The 13756-nt window shown below is 33.1% G+C and overlaps 2 protein-coding genes across 7 annotated transcripts in view; both read right to left on the bottom strand.

Moving 5' to 3' along the window:
- The window catches only part of Cngl (Cyclic nucleotide-gated ion channel-like), a 61223-nt gene that overhangs the window by 46062 nt on the left and 1405 nt on the right, over nucleotides 1-13756 (bottom strand). The gene's annotated exons all lie outside the window — the stretch shown is intronic.
- LOC106622100 (pH-sensitive chloride channel 2) lies at nucleotides 9603-11366 on the bottom strand. 2 transcript variants are annotated; one of them, XM_070109964.1, is made up of 2 exons: nucleotides 11196-11366; nucleotides 9603-11130 (listed from the first exon to the last, which is right to left on the bottom strand). In XM_070109964.1, the coding sequence occupies exons 1-2, from the start codon at nucleotides 11266-11268 to the stop codon at nucleotides 9716-9718; spliced, it is 1488 nt and encodes a 495-aa protein (XP_069966065.1). In that variant the 5' UTR covers nucleotides 11269-11366; the 3' UTR covers nucleotides 9603-9715. The 2 variants fall into 2 exon arrangements, with proteins under 2 accessions (XP_069966065.1, XP_014096652.2); XM_014241177.3 differs by having other exon boundaries at nucleotides 9603-11133; nucleotides 11196-11365.

The raw sequence follows: 13756 nt of genomic DNA, 5'->3' as shown, positions 1-13756 counted from the left end.
TTAATTTATTAAGTAAAACCTTAAAACTTTCCGCATAATTTTTCGCATATTTTCGGTAGGGATCCTGAGAGTGGGGATCACTTAATAATGACGCAGAACCCTTATCATTACTGGAAAAATTAATTTCATTGTCAATAAGCCGATAAATGATTAAAATATAAGATAGGTATTAATCGTAAAAACAACAGTGCATCCGCTACGATCATATATAAATTAGTAATCTAGGCATTTGAAAACATCAAAATTTGCTAACATATTCAGGGCAACAATTTTTTTTTTGTTTTATAGAGCTGTGATATAATCGGATTTCGAAAATTTTGAGAACAGAGTTGTCACACCCAAAATCACTACTTTGCATAAGGTTATATTTCAATATTTTCATTATTACTTGATTAATCAATTGTAAAAGTAAAGAGTCTGATGGAATTTAAAATAGAGTCATATGCGAAGTGGGCGTGATTCTATTCCGAGTTTCATTTTCAAACTGTGACATAAGAGAATATTATATTTTATTACAATATTTATAACTATTCAAATGTAGTTGTATTGTCTTTACGGAAAAATTTAATGCTTGTCAAACGGGTTTTAATCTTTATTCTATATATTATATGTATGATTAAAGTTAAAGTACCACTTCGTAATATTGGGCCCAGCTAATATTTTATGTATGTATGTACATATATAGGAATTTCAATAGTCCGTTTGACTGAAATAAAATGAGCACGTTGTCTAAAGCAAAATCTTTTTATTCTTAGTTTCCACATATTACGAGAATATTTAATGTCTACGTCCGGGCTTAAACTTGTGAACTACGATATTTCTAACGAGTATTTATACCGTAATTACACTTTCGTGAAAGGTGTATTTTTATGATTTGTCTTAAAGTTGTTGAATTCACACAAAATTAAAACCTTTTCACGAATAGCATTCAACTACGAGATGTGTTCAAAGGAAAAGATGAATTTTGATTTTACGCGAGCTGTATACATTCTATTACCAATATTTTGTTTTTGTTATAATCGGACACATATTTATGTTTATCATGTGCTTGCATTAGGAGCCAATTCCGATTACTAATATGTTTTTGACAACAGAAAAGGTTAGTAACGTTTTTATGTGCTCTTTGATTTTTGACTTTTGAAAGAAATGGATCAAAGAAAATATATTAAATTTTGCGTTAAAAATGGAATAAAGTGCTCTGGTGAGTCTACTTTGTCTCAAAAGTGTGTCTACTTTGTGTCAAGTGGTACAAGCGCTTTACAGAAGGCCGAGGACATGTTGATGGCGATGAGTATCCACCACGTCAACAAGCGAAGAAAATTCTTCTTGAAAATCTTCGAATCAATATTAGGGAAGTTGCAGAGGATGTTGGCCTATTAATCGGCTCATGCCATTCAATTTTTTCGAATGTTTTGGGCATGAAACCTGTGGCAGCGTAGTTTGTTCCTAAATTTTGAGCAAAAGCAATGTCGCATTAGTATCGCTCAGGAGTTGTTGAATGACGTCAACAACGATTCGGGTTTGCTCAAACGGGTCATAACTGGTGACGAAGCGTTGAAATATGGTTATGGTACGAAACCAAGGTCCAATCACCCCAATGGAAGCTGCCAGATGACCCAAGACCGAAAAACCAAGTTCGATAATATGTGAAGATTTTGCTCACTTTTTTTTGGATTACAATAGTGTGATGCATCATGAGCTCCTGCCAAAATTTACAGTTAATAAGGAAGTTATGCAACGTTTGCGTTAAGCATTACGGTGTAAACGATCGGAATTGTGGAAAAACAAAGCGTGGATTCTGCATCACTATAATGCACCAGCTCATGCCTCAACCACCGTATTTACCAGATTTGGCTCCCTGCGACTTTTTCCTATTTTCAAAGCTGAAGAAAACAATGAAAGGAAAGCGTTTTGCCACAATTGATGAGATCAAGTCAGAATCGAAGAAAGTGCGTACTTCAGAAGAGCTTCGAGGATTGGAAAAAGGCTGGGCACAAGTGTATTATATCCAAGGGGGATTACTTTGAAGGGGACAAAATAAATATTGATAAATAAATAACTAATTTTCAAACAATTTCTAAATTCACCTTTTTCTTTGAACGCACCTCGTACACAACCTAAACAAGCGCCTAAACCGTCTCGCCGACGTTGAACGTGAGTGCATTACACAATTCATTATACCATGGTGAAATAGCATAGTATTCATTTAAACATTTACATTAATACGTCCATATGAATACATTGTGGGGTACTCAAATAGCTAAAGGCAATTGTTTTTATTATAATATTTTTCGACCGCCCCTGAGAGGTATGCTATCGTCCCATTTTACTCACAGTAGATAATCTGATGATTGACAAAATTACATATTTTGTGCTACAATAACATTAATGCATACAAGTATAAGAAATTATTCTAATTCTCCTATGAAATTTTCGTCTCTTTGATTTTCATTGACTTTAGATTCATTTGATGTTATGAAAACAAAAAAATACTCAAAGAGACTTGATACGATTGCAGAAGATTTAAGCTCCTGACTTAAATAAAAAGAAATCAGCAATTCTGCTTGTTTCTGTATGAATTTATATTTCTGACGCCTAGAGCGAAATTCTTCTCCAATTTACCTTTTATTTTCCCGTTCCTCACGTTAACAGGTGGACCGTAAAATATTTTTACAAACAACTAAACAAAAATCTTTTGTATTTCGGAATTAGCTGGCGAATCGCAGAAAAATATGTTACTTACATTTTTTTATTTTTACGATATTCTTTACAAATTACTCTTTGTTTTGAGACACTTCAATATTTTCAGAACTTAATCTACATATGTATATTGGTAGATATGGTCAAACAATTTTTTTTTTTAATTTATTTTTAATAGGTTTTTTTTTAAATGCGGCAAATTTCATTTGACACGTTTTATAGCATAAAGTACTATGGTGCAGACTTAATAGTTTTTAACCGCTTCATGTCAGAACAGCCCACCGTAGAGTATTATGCTTTGAACACAAAGACAACTGCACGGTAGCAAAATATTCTTGTCTGCAAATGTCGTCTTGAAGCTAGCTTCGTTAACATTTTGAAGACGGCAGCGACATATCAAACATCTGATGTACGCAACTTCATTGTAGCCGACTAACACTTTTCACTTCAATGAAATTTAAATATTTTATTCAAAGTGAAATTTTATGTGTAAACAAGAAAAAACGTTAACTACGGTTGCAGCGAAGCTCTAATACCCTTCACAGAACTTGATTCGGATAATTCAATTTGTAACTATATGATATAGTGATATGATCTGAACAATTCGTTCGAAGATTGCATTATTGCCTTAGACAATAACCCACGCCAAATTTCGTGAAGATATCACGTCAAATAAAAAACTTTCCCACACAAGTACTTGATTCCGATTGTTCAGTTTGTATGGCAGCTATATGCTATAGTGGTCCGATATTGGCCGTTCCGACAAATGTGCATCATCTTGGGGAGAAAAGGATGAGTGCAAAATTTCAGATCGATAGCTTAAAAACTGGGGGACTAGTTTGCGTATATACAGACGGACATGGCTAAATCAACTCAGCTCATCTTGCTGATTATACAGGTCCATACAATGCCCACTTATGTATGCACCCGTTATGTTATGATACCAATTTAATTCAGTTATTGTTCACGAAAAGGTGAATAATTATTAAAATGCGAATAGCAATGCGTTACGAAAGTGAATTGCATTGCAAAGGGCAATCGGTGCTCTGTAACACATTCGCATTGTAAACATTGTTGTACGGTTTTTGTGTTGACACATTTCCATTATGGTATACTTGGCATTACTACCGAAAAGAAGGAAAATCGAACGAAATCAACAAGAAGTGTAAACAAGTAAGGAAGGGCTAAGTTCGGATGTAACCGAACATTTTATACTCTCGCAAAGTCTAATGGTATACTCGTTTTAGATTTCTTTGTGGATCTTGCCGCCTTGTTCTATGTTGACCGATATTTTCGGTAAAAAGTCAGCTATAGGCACTGGGGTCCACATATCCAGCACCTAGGGGCTTGAACAGTTTTGGTTCAATTTAGATCATTTTTGGTGACAAAGTGGCATACTTTAAACGTATCATTCACGCAAAGTTTTACGCCGATATAATCATTGTTGCTTGATTTGCATAGTGGAAAGTGAAAAAAATCAGATGGAATTTAAAATGATGTTATATGGGAAATAGGCGTGGTTGTAATCCGATTTCGCCCATTTTCGTACTATAACGTAAAAATATGAGAAGAATATTATATACCGAATTTGGTTGAAATCGGTTAAGCAGATCCCAAGATATGGGCTTACACCTAAAAGTGGGCGGTGCCAAGCCCACTATCTAATTTTGAACGTGATTCCTATAAAATCATTTTATACCATCCCAGAGATAAAATTTAATGTCTCTGGCTTGTTTAGTGCTTGATTTATCGCGCTTTTAGTAGTTTTTAACAGTACCGTTATATGGGGAGTAGGCGGGGTTGTCACCCGATTTCATCCATTTTCACACCGTCCATAGAGATGCTGAAAACATTTGTTTCCAGTGAATTTTGTTATTATAGCTTCAGTGGTATAGGAGATATGTACATTAAACTTATTAGGGGGCGGGACCCACTTTAATAAAAAATATAAACTGTAGATGCCGCTCCCTCTTGTGATCCTGTATACCAAATAAGAATCTTGTATCTTGTTGCGGAGCTTAGTTATGGCAATTAATTTGTTTTTGATTAATGGCGTTTTGTGGGCGGGGCAGTGGTCCGATTACGCCCATCTGCAATACCAACCGTCTTACGGTACCAAGAAACCTGTGTACCAAGAACAAGATATCTCTATTTTTACTCAAGTTACAGCTTGCACTTCCCGATCATTTATAAATATTATATATAACCCTATATCGAACTCGATTAGTTTTAGGTAATACAAACAACCGTTAGGTGAACAAAACTATTATACTCTGTAGCAACAAGTTGCGGGAGTATAAAAATAAACGGGTGTACATAATTCAAATTGCACAGTGTTTTAAATTAGTTTTTAAAGTTTTACATGCAAAAGGTGTAAATATGGATTATAAATAATGTGGATTCTAGTAAATGTAAATAAGATTATAAATTTAATTTAAAAAAAAAACACTATAAAACTTCATTGTCATTGAACTAAATCCGCATTATTACACCATATAAAAATATCATTGAAATGCAATATGTTTATTGGTCGCGTCGTTTAATTTCTGACATTTGCTTTTTTAGTTCTAATGTTACAAATTTCCAATTTTAACTTTGGACTTACGCAATTTACGATACCTATGATTGCTAATACTGCGTTACATGGTGATTCTTTTGACCCTCATTATCGGCAAATTCAATTTTGGTGTCGCTCTGTGCAAAAGAGTCCAACGAGCAAAAAGAGTCCAACGACTCAAATCGAGTTTTTCAGTCACTCCTTTTCATAAAATTTTGTGCGGTTCGGCTACGCGACACTTAGAGTATGTTGGATATTTCATTTGTATGTTGAGATGATGGTCTCATGATTTTCTTGCAATGAATTACCATGAATGTGGTATAACAATATGCATAATACCTACCCGCTTAATACTTTCAAAGAAATACTTAAGTCGGGCATTCCCTAATCCACCAGAATGTATTGAATACCCGCAACGAATATTTCAAGGTCAAATTTATAACAGGAATTTTCTAATCTTTAAGTATTAAAAATTCATAATTTTTTTACTCCATATTTTTTTCTATTTATTATAAAACATCCTTGAATTAGTTACAATTCTTGTTTTAAATAAAATGATGTTCGAACTAAATTCTTTGCGGTTAAACGAAATATATATGAAAGCATCTTAATATTTTATGTAAATATAAAATAGTAAAGTTATCATTTTTATTAGAATTCTTTAATGTATACTTTGATATTATTACATTTAATATCGCTATATGTTATTTAATCTTTTAACTGAATATTTTTGAGTTAAAATATTTCTATTCATTCTATGCATACATATTTGCATATTGCATACAAAAAATAGATAACAGAATTCAAATTTCTAAACAAATGGTATACATCATTTGAAACCGAGCGCTCTTGCAACCATTCAAAGAATTTGAAAGTGAAAAGAAATGCTGAAAAGGGTAGCAGAGAGCTATTACGAACAAGAACACAAAGCGATCCACCCGAGCACGAGTGGCACGGTCCCTTCGTCTTTTCTCGTCGTCCCCTCGCCTACAACAAACTGGTTTGGGTTACAAAAGAGTCTGTGTATGAACTGGGAGTAAGGTGGTTTTAAACAGGGCTGCAAACCACTACAAAAATCGATGCGATTCGGTTCAGAATGTTTTCCTCTCATTTTAAATTGCAATGTATGCACTCACTTGTATAATAGTTTTTGTCAAAATAAAAATACACTGGGTTCACACTCATTTCAAAAATATTTACAAAATAATCACTTTAAATGTATGAAAACCTTCTGAGAACAAAGGCGGGATTAATTGAAATTACAATGAAAAATTACATCTAATGGTGTTGCATTCTAGCAAAAAATTTGGCAGCTTATTATATGGTTTGCACTTTTAAGCACGTCGTGTATTATTTAACATAAAATTTTTTATTGGAGATTTTCATTTTGAACGGAACCGAACATTTTTTTCGGGAGCCAATTCCACGGGCTTAACTAGTTTTTCACGTTTCAAATAACTGATTCGAATAGTTTAAAATTATACATAAAATAGTATATTTCCTATCCTAATATTAACGCATAATCTTCATATACAACTGGTTTGTAGCAGTTGTAATTTTTTGATATTCTAGTCAACCGCACGCCACATATTTGTAATACGTAATACTCCAAAAAAGTTGAAGTTTGACAACACTTCAACCGAAACTTTTTTGTCGGATTGAGTTGATATCGATAATACCAAATTTCAAAACTTCAACCGAAACGCTTAAACGCTTAAAAGTCTGATAGAAAATGTAAATATGTAAAAATTTTGAAAAGTTTGAACATAGAACGTTGATGCAGTCATAAGTTCTTTGGTTTGAAAGGGGGTAACAAGTTTCAAGCATGGCAAATAAGGAAAAATATAATGGTTTGACCACTTAAGATGTCGACGAATTTTTTGAAAATTCTGTAACGACGAATAACAACGATGAAAATAAAGCAGGAAAAGATGTTTTCAGTAGAACTGTCTTTCTTACCACAAGTATTATTCGTTAAGGTTTAGAAAAGGCATTGGATTTATTAAGTACAACTAATATGAATAATTCTATTGAATATTATAAGAACCTGTATATACAGTGACTCAGATGTCTAACCGGAGGCGTGCATTGCCAATGATGGTACCATCCAGACAAAATCTAAAAAATGTCACATATGATACATCAAATTAAAGGAAAAATATTCTATTTAATTTTTGGAAACTTAAAAATAGTAAAAACACGCAACATACAAAATTCGTTCCACATAATTAACCGGAAAATTTCAAGAAGTAAGCTTTTACAAGTAACGGTAGTTTTGATCGTTGTTGAATTTCAGCTGAACAAACATTGAATGTTCTTTTCTGCATTTTAGTAGTTATCGGTAAGTCTATGGGTAAGTAACACGACAATATGACGCCCCCACGCACTCATACTTATATATAAATGATCAGCGTGACAAGCTGGATCGATTTAAGCATGTCCGTCGGTCTATATGATCTGATATTTTGCATACGTCCTTTTCTCACCAAGAAGCTGCTCACCACCGATATCGGATCACTATAGCATATAGCTGAGAGAAACTTTAGTATACCATCCCACGATTTCACGGTTAAAATTTAATTTATATCAATTATTTTATTATTTGCTTTAAAAAAGTATTTTACTTTTTACACAATTTTCGTTATATTCACAATAACCAAAGGGTACCATGTTGACAAATAATAAATGTTGTCAATTCCTCTTTAACATTACTTTTTTATACTTTCGCAACTTGTTGTTACAGAGTATAATAGTTTTGTTCACCTAACGGTTGTTTGTATCACCTAAAACTAATCGAGTTAGATATAGGATTATATACTTGTATATATATAAATGATCAGGACGAAGAGACGAGTTGAAATCCGGGTGACTGTCTATCCGTGCAAGCTGTAACTTGAGTAAAAATTAAAATATCTTTATGAAACTTGGTACCCATGTTTCTTGGTACCGTAAGACGGTTAGTATTGCAGATGGGCGTGATCAGACCACTGCCCCGCCCACAAAACGCCATTAATCAAAAACAAATTAATTGCCATAACTAAGCTCCACAACAAGATACAAGACTCTTATTTGGTATACAGGATCACATTAGGGAGGGGCATCTGCAGTTTAAAATTTTTTTTAAAGTGTGCGTGGTCCCGCCCCCTAATAAGTTTAATGTGCATATTTCCTATACCACTGAAGCTATAATAACAAAATTCACTGAGAACAAATGTTTTTAGTATCTCTATCGACGGTATGAAAATGGGTGAAATCGGGTGACAACCCCGCCCACTCTTCATATAACGGTACTGTTAAGAACTACCAAAAGCGCGATAAACCAAACACTAAACAAGCCAGAGATATTAAATTTTATCTCTGGGATGGTATAAGATGATTTTATAGGAATCACGTACAAAATTAAATACTGGGCGTGGCACCGCCCACTTTTAGGTGAAAACCTATACCTTGGGATCTGCTAAACCGATTTCAACCAAATTCGGTACATAATATTCTTCTCAAATTTTTATGTTATAGTACGAAAATGGGCGAAATCGGATTACAACCACGCCTATTTCCCATATAACATCATTTTAAATTCCATCTGATTTTTTTCACTTTCCACTATGCAAATCAAGCAACAATGATTATATCGGCGTAAACCTTTGCGTGAATAATACGTTGATAATAAAATTATCTAAATTGAACCAAAACTGTTCAAACCCCTAGGTACTGAATATGTGGGCCCCAGTGCCTATATCAACATAGAACAAGGCGGCAAGATCCACAAAGAAATCTAAAAAGAGTATACCATTTGACTTTGCGAGAATATAAAATGTTCGGTTACATCCGAATTTAGCCCTTCCTTACTTGTTTTTAATTAGATTTGTTTCCGGCGGCTATAATTATATATATTCTTAATCTGGAGAATCTTCTCAAAATTTTACATGGATTATTGTCAAAAGTAATGATATGAAAAGATCCGACCGGTTTTTGTTTGGAAACTTTTATGTTTGGGAATGGTATTATAGCATCGGTGCAATCGAAGTTAACGTTTCATCTTATTTTTCGTTACTTGCTCCTTTTTTTTCTGTAATCTTTATTTATTTTTTTTTATGTCAGTGCTGCAAAAAAATTTATGATCTTTTCATAAGCTGATTTGCATACAAAACTGTGTTTGCTTTGCACGATATTTTTTTTTGCATGCTTTTGTTTCGAAAGAAGAACGATTTGTATAAAAAAAGGAGCTGCTATATCACGGTTTCGACCAACTCGTGTAAAAAAGAGATCACCTGTAATTGTTAATAAGTGTATATTATCGTTGCTTTGATAATTTGAGTCCAGTGACTAAATAATAAACAATAAATTAGACAGACAATGACGGCAACAGCCTTTTATTTATTTTTGTCTTTATTAAAGGTTTTACTATTGTAAATTAATATTAACTAATAATATTAACTATTATTTCGTTTTGCAGAACTATAAACAATAAACAAATGTCCAATAAATTGCATTAAATATGATAAACAGTAGTGGAAACACAAATCTTGCTTTGCGGTCTACCCAAAGTGAAACCTCATGAGGTGTCATAGTCGCCCATGAATCATTACAAACTTTTTTCTCTTGATGTTCACCACTTAAATTTACATCGGATTCTAACACGTTGACTTGCCCTTTATCTCTCGACTGATTACAAATATTGCCATTAAAGAAGTGTATGCGACCGTCTGTCTCACAATCATAGATATTACTTTGTGGTATAACTTTTGGGGTTAAAGTCGACTTAAAAATATATCTGCTATTGGCTTTCTTCAGGCTTAAGCATTTATTTCGGCGCCATATAGTATTTACAAAAGCAAATTCCATAAGACTACCAAATATAAAGAACGTACAACTGAAAAACCAAACATCAAAAAATTGTGCATGGTTTTTTCTTTCGAATTTTTTTTCGTAGTTAGAAGTTAACGTAAAGAGCGACAACATAGTACTTGTGCCTAATGTGGTACGTGCAGGGGTTTGATCTGCTTGAAGCCAAAATGAGACCCAAGAAATTCCAACAAGCATAATGGAAGGTAGAAAATAGTCAAATGTATAAAACAACGAATCGCGCGTCAGGTAAACAGTAAAACTTATAGAACTATAATTGCCACCCAGTAAAGTATACCGAAGATATCCTTTCCTGGTTTGGTAGATTGTTTCATTGTGCCAAGAATATTGTAAGTCATAATCTATTAGCTGTATATTTGGATCAAATTCGATCGAATCTTCATCTTCCCAGTGCAGTATTACTTCGGAAGAATTGTACAGCCAACTTTCTATAATCGCAGAGCATTGTTGATCATCAAGGGGAAATTTATTTAATGCAACCGAACAAGATAATGCTACTTCTATTCGGGTGGAGATGCTCAACAATCCATCTGGCATAACCATTATTAAAATGTCTTTCTGACTTGTTTCCAAGATAGCGGAATTTTGCTCATTAGCAAATAATATATGTGGAACCCATATTCGATCCAGCATTTGTGCATCACCGAATATCGGTTGCAGACGTTTTGGTGCATAGTCTTCAAATGCCAATCTGTGGTCCATATAACGAATCTGTAGAAATCCAAATATTTTGCACTGTATATCATTGGTATCAATTATTTTTATATCAGTAATATAAATCCGCAAATAAATATTTGTTGGCTGATCGGATACAGAGTTATTTTCAAGTATGGGAAACGGTCTGTCAAATCGATCAAACCGACATGGTGTGGTAAGTCGATAAATCAATTGAGTTTGGGTTAATGCGTCTGCATTATGGAGCGCGGGACAAGACGTGGCTGTCTGTGGTGTCGTTGTACTGGAATTTATACGCATTGATATTCCTTCACTTGAGATATTCACACATTCTTCTACGAGAATTTATAAGTTAGTTCTATATTATTACCATACTAGGATTGTAATTTCAAATCACCTGCAACAACCGCTGCCAAAACTAGATTCAAACAAATTATCAAGTAATGCTGTAGCACCAGGGAAAAATTCATTCTTATTAATCAAATAAAACTAGTTTATTTTCACTTCTATTCGACTCTCTTGCGTAGTTGTTCTGTGTAATAAAGCAAAATTTAAAATGATTTAATGTAGCTTTTCTTTTAATATCAGGCATAACAAAAGCTACAAGAACAGACATATGTTATCAACAGAAAAAGATAAATTGCGTTCAACAACTTAGTGCAAATCTGGAAATAAACTTAAATTGTTCGAACCTTATCAGGTTTTTTGTTTATTTCTATTCAGTGTCAAATTACTCAAACTTATTAATAATAAAATGTCATCCCTCAGAGATTAATTATCTTATAGAAAATGATATCATGTCTGCTTGTAATCATTTATATTTGTTTGTATGTATGTACATATCGTATGAATGTATGTTAACATTATACTTCCGAGTATGTTTACTCAATGTTTTTTATAAGCAGTAGGTATTGAATGCATTAAGAATGAATTGATAGCGCTATGGTATTGACGGTGTTCACACCTCCTCATTAATCGTAAGAAACGACGAGGTGGACAAGTGTTTATTTAGGTATACAATGCAATATATTTATGCACTAATATTTTATATGTATATATGTAGTTTGGGTTTGGTATAGTACATGCCACTTTTTATCCAGTAAAAAGCCATCACTTAATATCACTGGAAGGATTTTTTGGGCCCTGGTCCTAGTTGGAGATTCATGCTCTGTATGTGATGAAAGTAAACGTAAATTTTCACCTTCCGTTACAATCTCGGAATAGAATTTTCCTGTAAATATGGGCTTATACGTATTTTGAGTTGGTTATATATTTATCATATTGTATTGTACATCAAATTGCATACCACAAAATACATACATATGTAGAAATTGTTACACGATATGATTTTATTTAAAAAAAAAATTGATTCCAGAAAAAATCTATAAATGGTATTGGAACTTTGGAACGTTATTTTAAAATGTATGACTTTTTAGGACCGGTAAATTAACAATCACATTGTTAAAATTTCATTACCCAAACCAGCCATACATATATTCAACTAATGCCTACAAAGTACTTCCCCTGAAATATTGTCAATAATAAGTAAAGTGATTAGTTCTTTTTCTTGCCAATTAATAAACGTTTTTGTCATTTAAATTAGAAAATATTTCCACGATCGCTAAACATTTCTACAAGTATTTTTTAATTCCGTTTTATACTCTGTTTTGTTTTGTTCACTTAACGGTATCAACTAATATTAATCGAGATAGATATAGAGTTATATACATATAAAGGTTGAGATAACTTGATGAAACTTAGACTATTGACATGCCCCCAAAATGTCGTTATTCAAAAACCTATAAAATACTATAACTAATCACTTATAAGATACAAAACTGTAATTTGGCACAGAGGATCGAGTAGCAAGAGCACGTGTGGGCTAACACTTAAAAATCCTCTAAGAGGTTACGCCTACTTCTTATATAACACAATTTTAAATTCCATCTGATTCTCTTATTTTCCATTATGCAAGTCAAGCAAAAATAAATGTATAGGGATAAAACTGTGCCCGAATAGTGCGCTTAAAGTATGCCACTTTATAACCGAAAATTGTCAATCAATCAGTTCCTAAAGCGAACCTGAGGTGAGTGTTCTAAGAGAAAACAAAAGAGCGTGTTTTACTAAAAACTAAATACAATGTAAAATCAAGCGAAGACTTGCCCTCATATAACTAATATTACGATATTTGAACATCCGGCTGACTTTACTCCAAAGTATGTACCATAATACTTTGGTGATATTAATGATACTCAGGGAGTATATTATTAGTATGTAACATGTTAAAAGTATGTGGTATTGCCAAAAATTTATAAAACCGGGTCAATACATCGCTTAGACCTCATATACCTATTATACAAATTTCAAAATTCCGGTTGGCCTTATACCATATGTACGAATTACCGCCACTCCCATATACTACATATAATGATTTTCGTTTTTCTAACAAGGCTTAAGAGGATTAGTCGTTGAGTGTGCGAACTATATATTTATATAATTGCTTGAAAATATGGTCTTAAGTATGCCCTTTCACTACCCCCAATATAGCATATACAAGTATAATGATTTCCGACTTTGCCACTGAATATGAATGGAATTGGGCTAGACCTTGGCCTTGGCCTAAACCTCATATCCGTAATATAATGAATTCGGATCCTAATTTGATTGACATTTTCTACATCAACTCAATATATTATATTAAATTTAGTCTCTTCAGTTGAGTTTATATCATATACATAGTATTTTTCAGTTAAGGATGATTTTAATATAAGTTAATAAGATACCAAATTTAATGGTTATCCATTCACAATTTCGTCGAATAACGAATGCTGAATTCTTTCGCAACATTTCTTAATATGAAGTTTTGCTAAACTTCGCCAGCTTTGATCCTTGCTAGTTACAAGAGTTACTTGTTACCTATGTGTTTTTTATTAAAGATAATTATGAGACATGCAACAT

The sequence above is a fragment of the Bactrocera oleae genome, chromosome 5, assembly GCF_042242935.1.
Source record: "Bactrocera oleae isolate idBacOlea1 chromosome 5, idBacOlea1, whole genome shotgun sequence".
In the NCBI taxonomy this organism is placed as follows: domain Eukaryota; kingdom Metazoa; phylum Arthropoda; class Insecta; order Diptera; family Tephritidae; genus Bactrocera; species Bactrocera oleae.
This window is presented reverse-complemented; position numbering and strand designations above follow the sequence as displayed.

Excerpts from the sequence above, each read along its gene's own strand:
- LOC106622100 (XM_014241177.3), bottom strand. The coding sequence starts at position 11,268 with ATGAATTTTTCCCTGGTGCTACAGCATTACTTGATAATTTGTTTGAAT. Across the intron at positions 11,134-11,195 it reads TTTGGCAGCGGTTGTTGCAG|AAGAATGTGTGAATATCTCA; the intron begins GTGATTTGAAAT and ends AAATTCTCGTAG.